The sequence below is a fragment of the Canis lupus genome, chromosome 21 (genome assembly GCF_048164855.1).
Source record: "Canis lupus baileyi chromosome 21, mCanLup2.hap1, whole genome shotgun sequence".
Classification (NCBI taxonomy): Eukaryota; Metazoa; Chordata; class Mammalia; order Carnivora; family Canidae; genus Canis; species Canis lupus.
Window position 1 is genome coordinate 35,037,266 of NC_132858.1, and position 17,238 is coordinate 35,054,503.

Consider the following 17,238-nt stretch of genomic DNA (forward strand, 5'->3'; position numbering starts at 1 on the left):
GGGAAGGATAGAGATAGTTAAAGAAAATATTTTATTTACTTTTAGAAGAGAAGGATGTAACCTGATTACTCATAAAAATAAAAATAAAACATAAAAAAAAAACCAACCATGCAAAAGAAATTCAGAAAACTCTATGAACATTTTTTCTTTTATCAGGGCGAAAAAAAAAAAGTAAGTTTGAGATAGTTATAATCTGGTGTTCTTCACTGTGGGTGTTCTGCTAAATGTCATCACCTAGTCAATATATGAGGTATAATTCTGTTTTAGAGTTGCAGGGTGAGAACATTTTGTTCATTCTAGAGTTCATTTTTCTCCGTTTATTCAGAATTAGATTAAAACATTGAGCAACATACTTCATCTGTCCTTTAAGCTTGGCAATTTTCATAAGTTTGCTATTTTTTCCCCTAACATTGTTGTGAATTATAAAAGCATAGAAATGTAGCAAGATTAATTAAGGAATATAGAGAGTTTCAAGAACCATGAATTAGCCTCCTCATAGTCAACACTACATGGCTAGAGAAAAGTGATGTTTCTGATGGATTTGATAGTCCCTTAGCTCTATAAAGTCCCAGGAGTCCAGGGAGGACAAATACTCCCGAACTTGAGAGAGGTAAGAAGTGTGCCAAATACCCTATCATTCGGAATGAGGAGTCCCAGGCTCGTAGATTAGGAATTTAAATGTAAGATTAAAAAAAAAAAAAAAAAGCTAAACCATATTGCCTGAACTGAACTAACAAACAAACTGAATATAAATTCAGTCATTTAAAAAAGATCACCAGGTTTCTTATGTTATATGGGACCATGCTATCATAGCATTAAATAGCTCTTTAAGCAATTCCTGTGTAGGGTCAATAGACCAGATGATGTACAGTATAGTATAAAGAACCACCCCCCATACACACACATACACCCCTCCACGTATATAGACATATACATTCACATAAAAGCAGCGCTCCACCAGGTGAAGCCTTTTTCTCTCAGGTTTGAAATGTAATTCCTGGTGTTGAGTGCCATCTGGTAAATGGAGTTGCCCTCAGACATCCCCAAGACCACAATAAACATGCAACATGTACATATAATAAAAGGGAAACCTCACTTTTACTATGTGGCTTTTAAGATGCTAAATAAATGGATTAAACAGTTGCTTTGAAAAGGGCCTTATTGTGACTATTTCATTTTTCTTACAGTAATGATTTTATCCTCTTTGGATTCTCAACTCAGAAAAAAAGAAATCGATTCCCCAAGTTCATACATTTTACTAATAGGCCAGTGCCCAGCATACCAGGTGCAGAATGCTTACGCTTTATAAGTTTGGGGGCACTGCAGATTTAACAAAGCAGCCAACACCTGGAAATACATAAAAGCTGGCCTCTACGCGCGAGGTGATGAGTGTTAGTTAACTAGGCCCCCTGGATTCAGAGAATGGCCCCTTGTGGCTCAGAAAAGAAACCCGAAAGGCAGCATCACAGAGTTTAGTTTTAGCTCAGATTTCCTGGTGTTCTCAACGCCTATCTTCTCTACTCCCAAAGGGCAAGAAACAGCTCTAGTTAGGACTGTCCTGTTGGTTTTCAGAGAATTTCTTTTAATATGCACCCCGCTATTGCTTTATAGCCATGAGTGAACTGCATGAAAAAAAAATTGCTGATTTCTACTAAAGTGTACAAGACATATTTCTAGAGAAAAGATAGCCCTGCTTTTTTACTCACTTGACAATTCCTACCTTGTAATGATGTACTTTGACTGTTACTGTCACTTCCCTGGATGTTGCTTTGTGGTCTCACCACAAACTCTGCAACAAATTTCCTGAGAGTGTGGCAAGTCATGAGTGAGTGGTTGAGTCTATGATTTGATTGAGTAAACATCAGAATCTTTTTACTAGTTAATCCATGATGAATTACCAAGAAAAAAAGAACCAACAAAACTTTACATTATGCCTGTAGTGTGTCCTAGAGTCACGCCTATTGTTTTCAGTTAGGTCTTTTTTTTTTTTTTTAATTATAGGCAAAAACTTGCCAAATTCCCAGGACCCTCTACTTGAAAGCATAGATTGCATTTGATTCCTTAGAAAACAGATGTTTTGTTAAACATGCCCATTTTAAAAAGTTTTTCTCGTGACCAATTTCTCCGTGCTTGTGCTTGACTTATCCTTCAAACAATGAGCTGTATTCAGTCATAGTTCTTTTATGTTCAAACAACAAAGTAATTGAAGTCCTGTTATTCATGTTCAAACCATGTAAAATACGAGTAGAGAGAAAGGAGGGCTCTTCAAACTGCATGTCACCCATACACAGATCACTCGTTAGTATCTTATTTTATCCTTAACGTTGTCTTGCTGTGCCCCTCTTGTTGAGCCTGTAATCACATTTAGATGGCATTTACAGTAATTCCCTTAGACTAGATCAATATTGTTCAATAGGACTTTTGGCAATGGTGGAAATATTCTAGGGGGCCTGGGTGGCTTAGTTGGTTAAGCATCTATGTTCGGCTCGGGTCATGGTCTTAGGGTTTTTCCAGGGGTCCTGGGATGGAGCCCTTGCATTGGGCTCCCTGCTCAGCAAGGAGTCTGCTTCTCCCACGGCCCCTTCCCCCACATGTTCTCTCTCTCTCTCTCTCTCAAAAACAGATAAATAAAAAACTTAAAAAAATCCTATATCTGCTTTGTGCACTGGGAGAGCCAGTAGCCGCACACATTTGGCTATTAACTACTTGAAACAAGGGAAGCACAACTTTAAAGTTTAATTTTAGTTTTACTTAATTTCATTATGAATTTCCATAGCCCTAACTGCCTAGCGGCTGTCACAGTGACAACTCAGATGTAGGCTTTTGTGCCATCCTTGTACTCACTCCTCAACAACTTCTCAGATAAATATGCCATCGTACCTGCTTGTGTCATACTGTTTTCTTTTTTTTATTCTGCATCATGGATTTAGAAATATTGTCTGATCCAAAGTTTTAGTTGAACGATTATTCAGTGTTAGACAGTAGACACACTTTTAGATTTTGTTTTCTGAACAGCAGCTACTCAATGGCCATTTCCGTCCCTGGAATTTATCTTCCTTCTTCATCAGGAGCCCCCATTGTAGATGCCGTGTCTCAGGCCTTTCGGGCTGCTACAGCAAAATGCTGCAGAGGGATGGTTTACGAACAACAGACGTTTATTCCCTAGAGTTCTAGAACCTGGAAGTTCAAGATCAGGGCACCAGCAGATGGTGCTTTGTCGTGCCCTCACGGGGTGGAAGGACCAAGGGGTCTCTCTGGAGCCTCATTCATGAGGGCTCCACCCAAAGCAACCACCTCTACTGATACTACTGTCATCCCTGGGGGTTAGGATTTCAAAGTTTGTACTTTGGGGGAACACAAAAACTCAGATGATTGCATTTTGGATTTAAACCAAGGCAGATTAATGTGTTGACCAACATTTTATACACATGCTCTGACATGAGCTGTTTTATATAAAGGATATTAATACAAATTACATTGATATTTGCAATATTTCCTAAATGAAAGGTAGTCAACATGAATTCTTCCGTGGTGAGGCCTATAGATGACAAATTACCAACTAGAGGGAGGAACAAATGAAGAGGGAAAGAATGAGAGAATACGGTTGCATGGGAAAGAGAAGCACCACCATAAATTACACAGGTGTTTCTTTCTCAGATGTGGAAGGTAAGAATTGTATAACAGTAAGGTGACCACTAAACAAGTCAGTAGAATAATTAAATTTTAAAGCTGGGAAGGATGCTGGAAATCTCTCAGTCTGGATTGCTGTCCATGTGGCGACTGGATACCAGGACAGCTGCATTCACACTGCACTCACAGTTTAACCTAACACTAGTTACATAGCACCTCCAAATCTCAGTTTCCTTATCTATAAATTAGTGACAACAGAAATACATACCTGTTAGATATACATATTCCCCTTTGTTCAGGTGAGGGGGAGGCACTGGTGAGATAATATATTTGAGACGTTTAGCATAGTATCTGGCACATGATGTCCCATTGAGATACTGAGAAACTGAGATATAGGGAAACAGATATAAGGAGCTTGATTAATTTTCTTAGTTTGTGACACATTTTGTGAAACAGTTGGGATCTGAAACCAGGTATATGACTAAACTGAGTCTATAGGAGTAGAAGCAGCAAGCAGAACAGCACCACACATGTGCCAGTCACCTAACAAATGAAATGACTAGCCCAAGAGCACAGAGCTCATCAGTAGTCTGCAAAGCACAAAGCCACATCAGCTTCTTCCCCATTTACACAAATATAAACATCACTTGTGCTTGAGAAACATGGGGCTTTTGAAGACACAATTTTTTAGAACTAGGAATAGCCTTTTAGAACAAGAAAGTACAATAATGTACATTTTTCCATTCAATCCATCTAGTTGACTTCAAAGTTATACTAGATTTAAGAGGATATTGTATTGGTAGTGAGCACTCATCCTGTAGTTACGTAATTAACGCAGGTTGTAGCAATTACAAATTCTCCTTATAAGATTCTCTGTTTCATCGAAAAAATTTCAGACACATTTTGAGGATTTATACAAACAGTTTAACATCTAAAAGTATAAAGATAAGGTCAAGGGATGGGCAATTCATCATTACTATAATTTAGAAGGAACAAAGAGAGTGTGTATCAAGACAAAGTAAAACAGTAGCACAATTAATGATTTATTCCGTGTGCATAGTTCTTTACAGTTTAGGGAGATTTTAAGTTATTCATATATTCGTTTATTTTGTAAGTTATTACTGAACATGGCTTATATGTTCATCGTGGGCTAACTTCGGTGATTATAATCTTAAACAAAAGACAGGTGGTTCTTCTCATGGGGATTACAGAATTTTCTCCATTCTCTGGGATATGACCATATATTCAAGTCCCACACCTGGATCTTCATTCCTTCGGGATCTTGTGGGAGTTATTTTAGGATAGAAATAACTTAAACTTAAGTTTCCTCAACTATAAAATGGGCATTATAATTCTTTCCTAATATGAATTTATTGTAAGGATCAAATAAGACAAATTTCAGAGAGCATTTGACCCAATGCTTTGCATACACTGAAAGCTAAACACGTATTCGCTATCATTTAACCCAGGGAAACCAAATAACGCGTCCAAGGAGGACTATAAACATAGTTATAGATAGGTTTAAGCATTTACTGTATTTCGCGTGACGATAGAGATCTGAAAGTGTGTGACCTGCCAAATGAGTTTGTCGGTTCCTTGTGGTGCTCTGCATCCCGTCCGCAGGTGGGCCCTGCTCGGGCCTCTGATGATGACCGCGATCACGCTTAGGGCCCCGATTCTGCCGGGAGAGGGAGGGGGCGAGGGAAGAAATGGAAAGGCCGGTCTCCTTTATCCTTCACCTACAAGTATTTACTCATAGAAAAATCTAGCTTCTTTAAAGAGGAGTATGAATGAATCCCCACTGAGGCGAAGAGATGCTGCGGGCGCTTGGGGGTCGCGGCGGGTCGGGGTCTGGGGTGGGGGGCTCGGGGGGCTCGGTTCGGCGGCAAAGGCCTCGCGGGCTCGTGCTTCCAGGACGAGACGGTGATTAAAGAGAAGGGGGCGCAGTGGAGGCGGTGGCGGAAAGTAGGTCCGCGGCCCCGCTCCCTCGCCCCGGGCGTTTCGCGTGGGGCTGGGGGGTCCGGGGGCAGCGGGGGGGGGGCGCGGGGGGGCAGGGGGCTGTGCCCGTCACCCCCCGTTCCCGGCCGTGGGCGGGCCCTGGGCGCACCCATCTGGGGCTGCGCGGGGAACCCCCGACCGTCTGCGGCGAGCGGGGTCTGGCCGGAGGCATCGAGCGTCCCCTGAAGGTGCGAGGACACATCCTGCAAGCGGCTGGGGTTGAGCCCCGGGGTCTCAGATTCTGCAGACACGAGCCCCCCCATCTCCGATCTCTCCGCCTAGGTTCTGGGGGGCTGTGGGTCCGCGCAGGGGAGGGAGGAGGAGGGAGGCGGGCTAGTGTCCAACTAAGGTGATGTGCGAGGTTTCCGGGGAAAGTCCGTCTTAGAAAGGCGCGCGCTTCACGGAGACACGCGGGGCTGAGTGTGTGTGTGTGTGTGTGTGGGGGGGAGTGGGGGTGCGGACGGGGCGGGGGGGCGGGGGCGCGGCGGGCAGGGCGCGGGGCGGGGCGGGGCGGGGCGGGGGGCGCACACCGCGGGGCGAGCGCGCAGCTTTGGTCGCGGAGCGCGCGTCGGACCAGCGTCTGGGAAGCCGTCGGGGCCCGGGCCGCGCGAGGGGCAGCTCTCCCGCCCGCCCTCCGCGCCTTCACCCTTTTCCCGGCAAGGCCCTGCCCCCCGAGCCGCCCGGCCTCCCCGAGTCCCCTCTGCCCCCCGAGCCTCCCCAGCCTCCCCGAGACCCCAGCCCCCCCCGAGCCTCCCCAGCACCCCCGAGACCCTCAGCCTCCTCAAGCCCCCCAGCCTCTCCCCCCAGCCTCCCAGCGCCCCCTGCCCCCCTGAGCTCCCCCAGTCCCCCCAGCTCCCCCTCTCCCCCCTAGTCCCCCAGCTCCCCCTGCTCCCCCGAGCCGCCCAGCCCCCCCCCCCGAGCCTCCCCAGCACCCCCGAGACCCTCAGCCTCCTCGAGCTCCCCCGAGCCCCCCAGCTCCCCCTCTCCCCCCAACCTCTCCCCGCAGCCTCCCAGTGCCCCCTGCCCCCCTGAGCTCCCCCAGTCCCCCCAGCTCCCCCTCTCCCCCCTAGTCCCCCAGCTCCCCCTGCTCCCCCGAGCCGCCCAGCCCCCCCCCGAGCCTCCCCAGCACCCCCGAGACCCTCAGCCTCCTGCTCCCCCGAGCCCCCCAGCTCCCCCTCTCCCCCCAGCCTCTCCCCGCAGCCTCCCAGTGCCCCCTGCCCCCCTGAGCTCCCCCAGTCCCCCCAGCTCCCCCTCTCCCCCCTAGTCCCCCAGCTCCCCCTACCCCCCTGAGCTCCCCCAGCCTCCCCGAGCCCCCAGCACCCCCAGCCTCCCCGAGCCCCCCTCCGAGGCCCCGGAGCCCCCCCCGCCCCCCCCGCCCGAGCCTCGCGCGGGGCCCGGGGCCGGGCCTTGAACCCGCGGCGCCGGCGTGGGGCCCGCGCACGTGGACTGCGGGGCGGCTCTGCCCCCCTCCCGGCCGCCGCCGTCGCGCGGACCCTGGCGCTTTCCCGGGGGCGCTGAGCGAGCGGGTCCCCGCGGGCCTGCCCCCCCCCCCCCCCCCCGGCGGTCGCGCTGGGGCCGAGCTGCGCGCGGCGGGCCGGGGCCGGTGACCTCGGGGCGGGGGGGGCTCCCTCGAAGCGGAGCCGGGGGCGGGGAGCCCGCATCCTCCGCTGCTGGGGGGGGGGGGGCGGTGGGGAAAGGAAGGGGTGGAAGGCAGCGGAGGGATGTTGTTAAACAGTTTCTTACCGTAAGAGGGAGTTCAGACCTCGATCTTTCCAGTTAATCACACAACAAACTTAGCTCATCGCAATAAAAAGCGGCTCAGAGGCGCCGGGTTCCTCAGCACCGAGTGGCCCAGGAGCCGCAGGCGGCCGTGGGCTCCGGGTCGGCGGCGCCCAGCAGCGCCATGTGGGTGACCAAGCTCCTGCCCCTGCTGGTGCTGCAGCAGCTCCTCCTGCACCTCCTCCTGCTGCCCGTCGCCGTCCCCCGTGCAGGTCAGTCTCCTTCTCCACCGTCCTCACCCTCTTGCTCCCTCCCGGCTGAGCCTCCCCTCCCGCACACCCCGTCACCCCATCCCAGCATCCTGCCCCGGCTCCGCGGGGGGCCTGGGTGCGGTGTAGACCTCTCCGTGGGCTTTCTTGTGAATTCTTGTTTCTGTTTGCAAGGCATTTACAATGATCATTAACACCCCCTGAATGCGTGTCCTCCACCCCAGTCCCCAGCCCGGGCTCCCCCCGCCCCCCCTTAGAGTCTCCCAGGCGTGGACCCTGGGGCAGGAATGAAGGGCTAACACTGGCTGGGATTTTGCTGGTTTGGCCAAGTTTAAAGCTGAACGGAAGGTCTGGTCTGAAAGGGGGACTGTGACTGTCCCAGTGACTGTCAGTCCAGCAGGGACGCACTTCTTTCCAGAGGACAGTTTTCCGTGACTCTTCAGGACCCCATGTCGCTCCGTCAACATTCAGGGCTAAATGATGACTTTCTGCAGGTTTTCACTGGGAGAAGGAGATTAAACTCTGGGGATATGCGTATTATCAAAATGAAAGAGAAAGCCTGCCCTCCAAGACCTCCTTCTTTGTGGGTGCGGGCGCCTGCCCTTTGCAACTGCAGTGCAAGGGGGGTGCAAATTCTGTGACAGCGATTCAAGCTGCCCAACGGCTGCTTTCGGCCTCCCAAGTTCTCCCCTGAATTTGCAGGTTGGGAAGGGACGGCTGGTGAGTTCATACTACCTTTCTGAAAGTATAGAGATTCCACTTGGCGCTTTGAGAAGTTTTCTGCTGTTATCAGGGCAAGAGGAAACATCTGTATTTGTTTGTATTATCATTGTAGTGGCTGAGATGCCAATGGGGACAAGGTAGTGAGCACCCTGGGTAGGCACAGGGGAGTAGAAGAATGGAACAAATGCCCACATGGCAAACGTGGCCTTTTCATAAGACAAACCAGACAACTGGCCATATCTTCTGAGATAAGCTAACTATGAAATTTATCAGACCTCTGATGTACTTTCTGATGTAATACAAGGGTTGAAAACATCAAGAATCTGCTAAATGACAAGGTAAAGGATTCAAACCACCTGGCTTTCTTCTATTGTTTTGCGAAGTGGTCCTTGTGAAAAACAACACTGTGCAGGAAGGACCTGTTGGAAAACACTTAGGTAAGATTTCTAGAGAGGTGAACAAGAAGTTAGTGCAATCAGGCAGGTTGTCATGCCTAAGGTGTGTCGTGCTGAAATGAACTCCCCATAAGACATTGCTGATTTTAGGGGATTTTGAGTGTAAATTGAAATCAGGGCTAACATTTGGAGGGCTTTCATTTTTATTTTGTTTTAAAAAATATTTATTTATTTATTTATTTATTTATTTATTTATTTATTTATTTAGAGGGCTTTCATTTTTAAAGACTCAAATGTCGATGGTCTGAAATATAATACTGTTGTACCTGCAATCATCTGTGCTAATGCGAAGGAAACATAACGTGGAAAACCCAAACAGTAGATCAACCATAGACAATGTCTATTTGTTTTTGGCACGCATTACGAAGTTTTGGCAGGAGATATACATTCGTAATTATATTTCACTTTGGCTAATGTTGAAATGACTGCGTTTCCTGAGTATAGGGAGAATGAAGCCCAAGAGTGTGCTGGCAGGCAAGGCGAGGCCAATTGGGAATTACAGATATGCTGTGAATAATTCCTGCAGTGGATAATGCTAAAATTGTCATCAAAAGAGGGCTTGGCTTCATTTGGGTGGCAAGTTTATTTTGATAGTTTTTTTTTTTTTTTAAATAGCATTCTCCGAAATGGAGAATGTGGATAGTCCTCTTAGAACATCCAAACTTTGTTCTTTTTTATATCAGCCAACACTTAGAGTTTTTTGTTGTTGTTAAATTGCCTTGGTTATACTTCTAGGTTTATCCTATGAGTCTATAGTTGTACATTTTGTGACATAATACAATGTCCGAAAAGAAGTGGATCCTATAACGAGGTGACAACCAATTACGAACAGAATGTATCATGGAGATCATTTATTACAGTGTTTCTTAAGAAATATGCAATATAGTGGACCTAAGCCATCCGTATAGGTGTTAGTCTACCTATAGACTACCTATCCTCTATAGAGGATAGAATTATCCTCTATCCACTTCCGCCTACACTGGAAACAAATATCCAATCCCCTGTACAAAAGCAGCATTAAATAAGCATCTAATGTCCAGGAACCTGTGGCGGACATAGAGATGAACAAATGAGAAAGAAACCTATGTTTGTTAAGTAACTGTTATGGACTAAGCTCTAAAAAAGAACTTACTTAATTCTAAAAAGATCAACATTATTCAAATTGTCTTACATGGGGAAATTGAGGTTAACGACCTTAATTATCTTATCATAGGGGATAGAGCTGAGATTTCTACCCAAATCCGCAAGAAGGAAATATGTTGTTTTTTCTTCTTCTATTTATATGGAAGCTGGAAGCAGTGAAATCAACTGAAATTGCCTTTTAAAAATCTGTTTTGTTAAGTAATATATGAAAAGCTCTGTGTTAGAAATACTATGATACTATGGTTGAGAGTGCATTTCTAGTTGAAGAAGTTTGAGGAAAATACGGTACCCAAGTTGAGTATGAAAAAATGGATAGTAGCATGGTCAGTACCTAAGTCAGGTGAAAAAGTGGCCACAAAGTGGCCAAAGGCCTAGAGGAGAGAAAGTATGAGGACAGGTAACCATGTGGGACTGGTTACTGAGAACCTAAGGGGGGAGTATTATGGCCTGTGATTAGAAAAATGAGATAGGGTAGCGTGCATAAAAGCATGAATGTTGTGCTAAACTATTCTGAACACCGCGGGTGGCAGTTGGAAATTTTCGAGTTGACAAGAGACCCAACTGAAGTTGAACTTCAGTGTGGTTGTTTTGATTGCTGCGTGGAGGGAGCGTTGTTTCTGGAAAAACTCTGCAAGAACCAGTTGTAAGTGACTCCACTAGCTATAGGCCTGCACCAGGTCTCTGAGGTAGCCGGTCAGGGAAGAGACCAGGAGGAGGGGGTCTATGAAAGGACATCCTGACAAGGAGGCCGATTAAAGGTGAAGAAGGGAGGCACCAAATCTCACCTTGACTATCACTTCCTTGTGTGAATCTCTTTGGAAGAATTTTGCTTGCTTCTCGAACACCAACTGTGACATCCAAGTCTTAGATAAGAGCCATGAAACCATGAACTAGTATTTATGATTCTTGTCTTTGGGAAGGTTAAAGTCTCCAGTCACAACCGTTCTTTCCATTAATTACTTGTGTACTTTCATCTTAACATCTTGCCACTTCAAGCTGTTAATCACTAATCATGTGGGTAGGTTTCTCAGAATATGTGGAGCCAGATCCCTGCTTCTTTCCACACCCTGCAAATCCTTTCCTTGCATGATTTTCCTTTGAAGTCCATGCTTAGTCCATACAGAGAAGAAAATATATGAGGTACTGAGAGAAATGAGTGTGAGGCCAGGGACCAGAGGGAGAAATGTGTCTCTCTTCAAGCACCTTGATACATTTGACCCTACTTTGTGTTTGTAGGTTTTCAGTAATGTTTTCAGTTCTAAAACAGGGATTTCAGGTTCTTCAGGAAATATAGCTTCCAGAATGTTTTCCCATACTGAGAGAAGAGGAGAAAGGAGTTGTAATTTAAAGTACAAGCAAGCATGACAAAGTTGCAGTGATCTCTTACCCTTTGATTTCATTTCAATAGTTTGTTTATAAACTTCAATAGTCATGCACAAAAAATAGTAGGGAAAAATCTGATCCAAAGATTTTTTTTTTTTTAGTTTCTTACCAAATTAAGCTGATCTTTTGACTGTTTTCAGTAAAACAAGCATCAGTTGTTAATACATATGGAAGAAAAAGTTGAAACTATTTTCAGAAAAGGAGTTTTATTTTGACATGCTTTTTTTAGACTCCTGTTTTGAATTTTTCTTTTATTTAAGAAGAAATTAGTTTTATAGATGACTGGACTACATGATGTACAACTAGCTTGGACTTCACATTTTTGAGTAATTTGTTACTGACCTAGTAGAAATGAGTAAATTATAAAGGGAAACTTCTAAATAATGAGAAATAGTGAAAAGGGAATCCTGATGCCTGGTTCCCATTGCCTTTGGTTAGTTCTGTAGCCCCAGACAAGCTTTTCACTCCTATCTATTATCTAGTAAAGGGAAATCATAGATTTATTTGCTTTTCTGAATGCTTTTTGATCTTTAGATGAGAGGTAGTGATGGAAAAACTTAGCAGCAAGCAAGAGTTAGACTACTTTTATGAGGATACAGCCACACATTAACACATCTCAGTAGGACAGCTGAGGATCTATAGAATTAAGCACAACCAACAGTCCCACAGAGACGACTTCTCTCTACAGGCCTCAGTACTTGCCTTCATAGTGCATGGTACTGAGCCAAGAAACCAGACCATTGACAAGGGGTTCTGTTTTATTAGATAATTAGGAAAGTATATATCTGAATTTAATGTTTGCCTCAGACTTTTAAAATTTAGTTTTATGCTCTTAGATATGCATAATAAACACACTGTTCATCATGCCAGTTTTAATTCTATATTTTTAATTAACTGAATTTATTTGAGAAATATATATAATTTTTATATATATATAAACTTAGATTTAGATATAGATCTATATATCTATATATCTTCCATTTTAGTCAAGAATCTTATTTAATAGATTTTCAGCATCCATTAACTAGTATTGGATTCTAAGAAATACTCCAATTTATATAGGAAATCAGATGATTATTATTCTGTGAAACATTTCACAGAACCTAAGAAATAGTGCACTACGCTCAAAGGGAGAAACTCCCAATGCAGAGACATATCTCCCATTAACATGATCCTGTGGCAGAAACCAAAATGTGAAAAGAATTATACCACTTCTTTGCTTGGGAGAATAACAATTTCTTCTCTCTGCCAGAATTAGAGAATGGAATTTCAAAAACAAAGTTAAAACTTTGCATATTTGTAACGTTTTTATCTGAATTAATTTCCAAATATTTACTTAATGATTATAATTTAAATAGATGCAAATATAATATAACTTATTTTGTAGACTGAGTCATTGATATATTAGCATTTCAGGTAATTAAGCAAAGTCATTTGGCAAGTCGGTAAGAATGCCAGAATTATCATCTGTCTGCCAACGTTATGCAAGGCATTTGCTCCACACTCAATAAATAACATGTTGATAGATTATTTGGTTGATTGAATTTCTATGTTAAAATGTCTTTTAAATTATATCTGTTGTACCATGGCCATTCCATCTTGTAGGGCAAAGAAAAGTTAAAAATGAAAACATTATTACAGAAATTAGTACCAGTCTTTGGGGGATTGTGTTCTGGAGTTTTACAGAGAACCAGAAATTCAGAGGACTTCATGTTTTCTCTTATTTATTGTAGACTTCAGGTTAGTATAGACATTAATGAATAGCGTCTGGATGCTTAATAAACCAACTGGAGCCAGTGGTTGCTGGCAAACTTGAGAGTATGATGCCATTGTTTGTACCTCACTCTGCTAGCCATATTTCCAAATTTTCTGCACAAAAATTTTCACCCTCTTTTCTTGGCACATTTCACCACATATAAAGACGAGGAAAGCATTTCCTGTTCTACCATCCAAATTTCTTTTCTACTGATAGCTCTAAACCAGATCTTCAGAAAATTTTTATAAGCCATATTTCTACATACTTAGAATTCTTAAAAAGAAAAAGATGGCATCATGAGTGTTTAAGAGTGGGGGCCGGGGGTTCTGAAGCTAGGCAGCTGAGTTTTACATGAGGTTTGCTAAATGGGCAATTTAATATTTCCCTGTGTCTTGGTTTCTTCATCTTTAAAATGAATATATTATCACTGCCTTTGTTATAAGGGTGTTCAAAAGAACTTGCAAGCAGAGCAGAGGAGAGGCACAATCATGCCCATCCTTCTTGTATAATAGGTGTAGTCCCTTAGACATTTTGATCCTCATTGTGAAGATGGTGACCATCATCAGAAACTAGGTAACTTCGGGCACATTGAGAATAAAGAAGTAGTTCTTGATCCTCTAAAGTCATCTATAAGATTAAGTCCTTTAGGATGTTTTAGCTCTGTTTTCATGTGTTTAATGGGAGGCTTCATGCTATCTAGGGGCCTTGTAGAATTCCCTCATGAAGAAAAATGATATTGCTACACTAAAGCTTGAAGTTTTACACACTTTTGATTTATAGCATTTGGCTTGATCTCAAGACAAACAATTCAGTGATACTTAAGAAATAGTGCCCCCAAGCACAGAAAACACTTTTGTAGGAAATGAGAGGGGCCAAAATATGAATAATATGCAATACTTTAAAGACAGCCAGCATAATTTATCCACTGCACCATTTTTAGTGAGAAGTTTCTCACATGTAATTGAATTGACTTATCTAATTAATACTATAACTTTCATAAGGACCAACTGCGGAAGGAAATGACAAATTTAATTATAGAGCATGATATGACATGCCTGGGCATTTGGTTTCATACCATTTGGAGACTATCATGTCATTTATTTCTTTACAGTGAACTCTGTCCTAATTTTAAAAGCATATTTCATTTTAAAGAATGTAAATGAGTGACTGTACATGACAAGTGATTTATTCTTCACTGATTACAATATTCTTCTCTTGGTCTTAACTATCTGAGAGTATCAATCCCTAACTCACCTCACCCCCAACCCTTGGAGATCTATCTATCTAATATGTTGTCAGATAAAATCACTATCTTGTGGATGATCCTTAAGGACTTTTTTTTTTTTTCTATATGAGCCTTAAAAGCTTTTCCTCCATTTTTTAAAAAAAATTATTATTATTAATAGAAGGACAGAAGAAAAGAAGAAACACACTTCATGAATTCAAAAAGTCAGCAAAGACTACTCTAATTAAAGAAGACCCATTACTGAAGATAAAAACAAAAAAAATGAACACTGCAGACCAATGTGCCAATAGATGTATTAGGAATAAAGGACTTCCATTCACTTGCAAGTAAGTTGCTTCATTTTGTTCTTAGGATAACTTTCCAAATATAGCATCTACTAATTATTATCTTGTTTTTTTTTGTTTTTTTTTTTTTTGTATTCAGTGTAACTTGCCCTTAAGAGTATAAGCTTAGCTTTAGTTTTAACTCATCATAACAGAAAGTGTAGCTCTCGACTGATGGAAATATGAGTAAGGGAGAACACGTAAACATATCTTTTTAGAATCCACAGTGCCTTTGGTTATGGAATTTGTGTTTTTTCATCTTATGAACAGTTGAATTTTAGAAACCAAAATTCCATTAGATTGTATTTTATCCAACATGTAAAGTATTCTATTTAGAATAAACATTTTTTTTTGTTTGTTTTCTTGCAAGAAGAGTGGAGGCATTTTCAGAATATAAGTTGGGCCAGAATTTGCTGCAACTTACATCGTCTTCAGGGATTTAAATAAAAGGTGTTGAGAGAATTAGATAAAAAAGTAGAGGGATTGGTGTCAGCAGCGAAGACTGTTCAAAAGGAGTTAGGAGGTAGTGATGATGAAGTTTTAGGTGAAAAGTGACGGAGAAATTCAAAGAGGCAGGAGAGGATTCAAATGGAGGGTTTTCTTATCTTTTGAAATTCCCTATGCAGCCTCACAGGGAAGAATTCCTTCCTACTTTGTCAGTGATCTAAGGATAAAACTTGGGAGTTTCAGGCCATGAAGGAGACCATTGCATCTGAATGATTTTCCGAGTTCCCAAAAGAAAATGCATTTCCTCATTCTTCATAAACATTCCCATCCCCTCATTTACTTTATACCCGTTTATTCTCTGTGGCATTCTATTTTTTACAGGACTGTGCATGACATCCTGTCAGTTTTGAATTCTGCTCCATTTGAGCAGTGATGTGAACACAAATTTTAATAATGCCATGGCAAGCGATCCTAATTTCATCTTACCTTTTTCAGAGAAATGAGTGCTATTTCTCAGGGAAGCGACCTGGTCAGAGAAGATCCTCAACAGATGTAGGGAAGGAGAGACTATCTCCCTTCTACTCATTCATAACTCTTCTGGAAGTATTTTTATTTCTAAACTGCCAGGGAGGTGTTTCCTGGCAAGGAGAGTGGGGAATTGACTTCGCAAGTATATCCCTATAACAATTCTGTTTCTTTCCCTGACTTTCCTGCCTAGAGATTGTTAAAAATAAATTAGGAGAAACTACTCTCAATCAACATCATAGTTATGTAGATTTATGGTGATGTTCTTCTCAAAATTGAGGAGGTTAGATTTATTGTATTTTCCCCTCACAGGCTTGGGAAGGTGGGGCAAAGGAAACAAGAGAATCTCATGTCATTATTGATTTTTAATTCTAAATCTGAAACGAGACTCTCCTGAATCCACAAGTAAGGAAAGTATTCCTACCTCTTGATTTTCACATTAGTCTGCCTTCTGTCTAGAAAACAAAACAAAACAAAAACCTGTCCTTTTGTTTTAAGGAGGAACTAAAATAATTTTGCTGCATTAGAGAACACATGTGACCTGATTAAAAATCTTTACATATGAGGTTGCATACTTTCCTCCTATATTCTGGTTGAGTTACATTTAGCCTTCAATTTTATTGCAACCTGTACAGAAAACCACATATATAATACCTTTATACAGAAAGAGTTCTTCTGCCTAGAAATGTGTCATCCGTCTCACTTGTCTATCCCAAATTTATGTGCACATGTGTTTGGAATCACTAAATACATTAGTTATTCAGAATTGAATGCACAGAATTGAATGGTGATACTCTGAAATTAGATTCTTAATGAATTAAAGGATCTTCTTGCAGGCTTATAATATGGACTAGAATCATTGAAAGATGATGGCAAATATACAAAAATGCTTGGAAAATACCACCAATGCTGTGAGAAAGCATCTGTGATTCACTGGGTGTGGGGTGGAACATTCTAAAACACATCTCTTCCTCAGAAGGTATCAACAGTATTGATTTAACAGAGATTGAAGTTCTTTTCTGCTGGGTAGGAAAGATGACCAGAATGCCTGATTCTAAGCTCCTCAGAAAATTGGTATCTATGAATTGACACAAAAGAAGAAAATATGAGGCTTTCTTCCTCCATCCATGTCTGAGTAACTGGTTCTGGCATTGCCTTCCTGCCATAATCAACTAGGACTCTACACAAAATAAATTTCTGAAAGGAATATGATAATTAAGGATAAGATAAAGACACTTAAAATCAAACTTAAAAGAAGGTGTAACTCTAGAATCTGACTGGATCTGGTCTATTTGGAGGTATGAAGTGATTCAAGGAAACACTTTTCTGAGAAAATATGGCATTGTAATGGGATGAGTGGAAAGGGTGAAGTAAAGTCAGCAAACTAGAAGCTTGGTTACCCACTTTTCAGATGGAATCGCCTGTGTATTCATGGAGGCAAATCTTGCATGTTCCCGATGGGGCTCATGAGTCGCCGCCAAGGTGTTCTCATGTCAAAGCCATATGATCAATAGAAGAGTAGCTTATATATGTGTGGTGCACTTTATTTTAATGTGAAGTTAAGTGGCAACTTTAAATTTTGTTTTTAGGTGTTTGTTTAGTTTTTATCTTTATTTGTGTT

The 17,238-nt window shown here is 42.6% G+C and overlaps 1 protein-coding gene across 6 annotated transcripts in view; it reads left to right on the top strand.

The window, feature by feature from the left end:
• Positions 1–7,322: 7,322 nt before the first annotated feature.
• HGF (hepatocyte growth factor) overlaps positions 7,323–17,238 on the top strand; it is an 80,135-nt gene continuing 70,219 nt past the window's right edge. For 2 of the 6 annotated variants that reach the window (XM_072791369.1, XM_072791368.1), the window contains exons 1-2: positions 7,327–7,619; positions 14,483–14,648. In XM_072791369.1, the coding sequence (XP_072647470.1) occupies positions 7,532–7,619; positions 14,483–14,648 (254 nt within the window). In that variant the 5' untranslated portion in view covers positions 7,327–7,531. Of the gene's footprint in view, positions 7,620–14,482; positions 14,649–17,238 lie in introns of those variants that run through there. The other 4 variants (XR_012014139.1, XM_072791370.1, XM_072791367.1 and 1 more) reach the window with 4 other exon arrangements.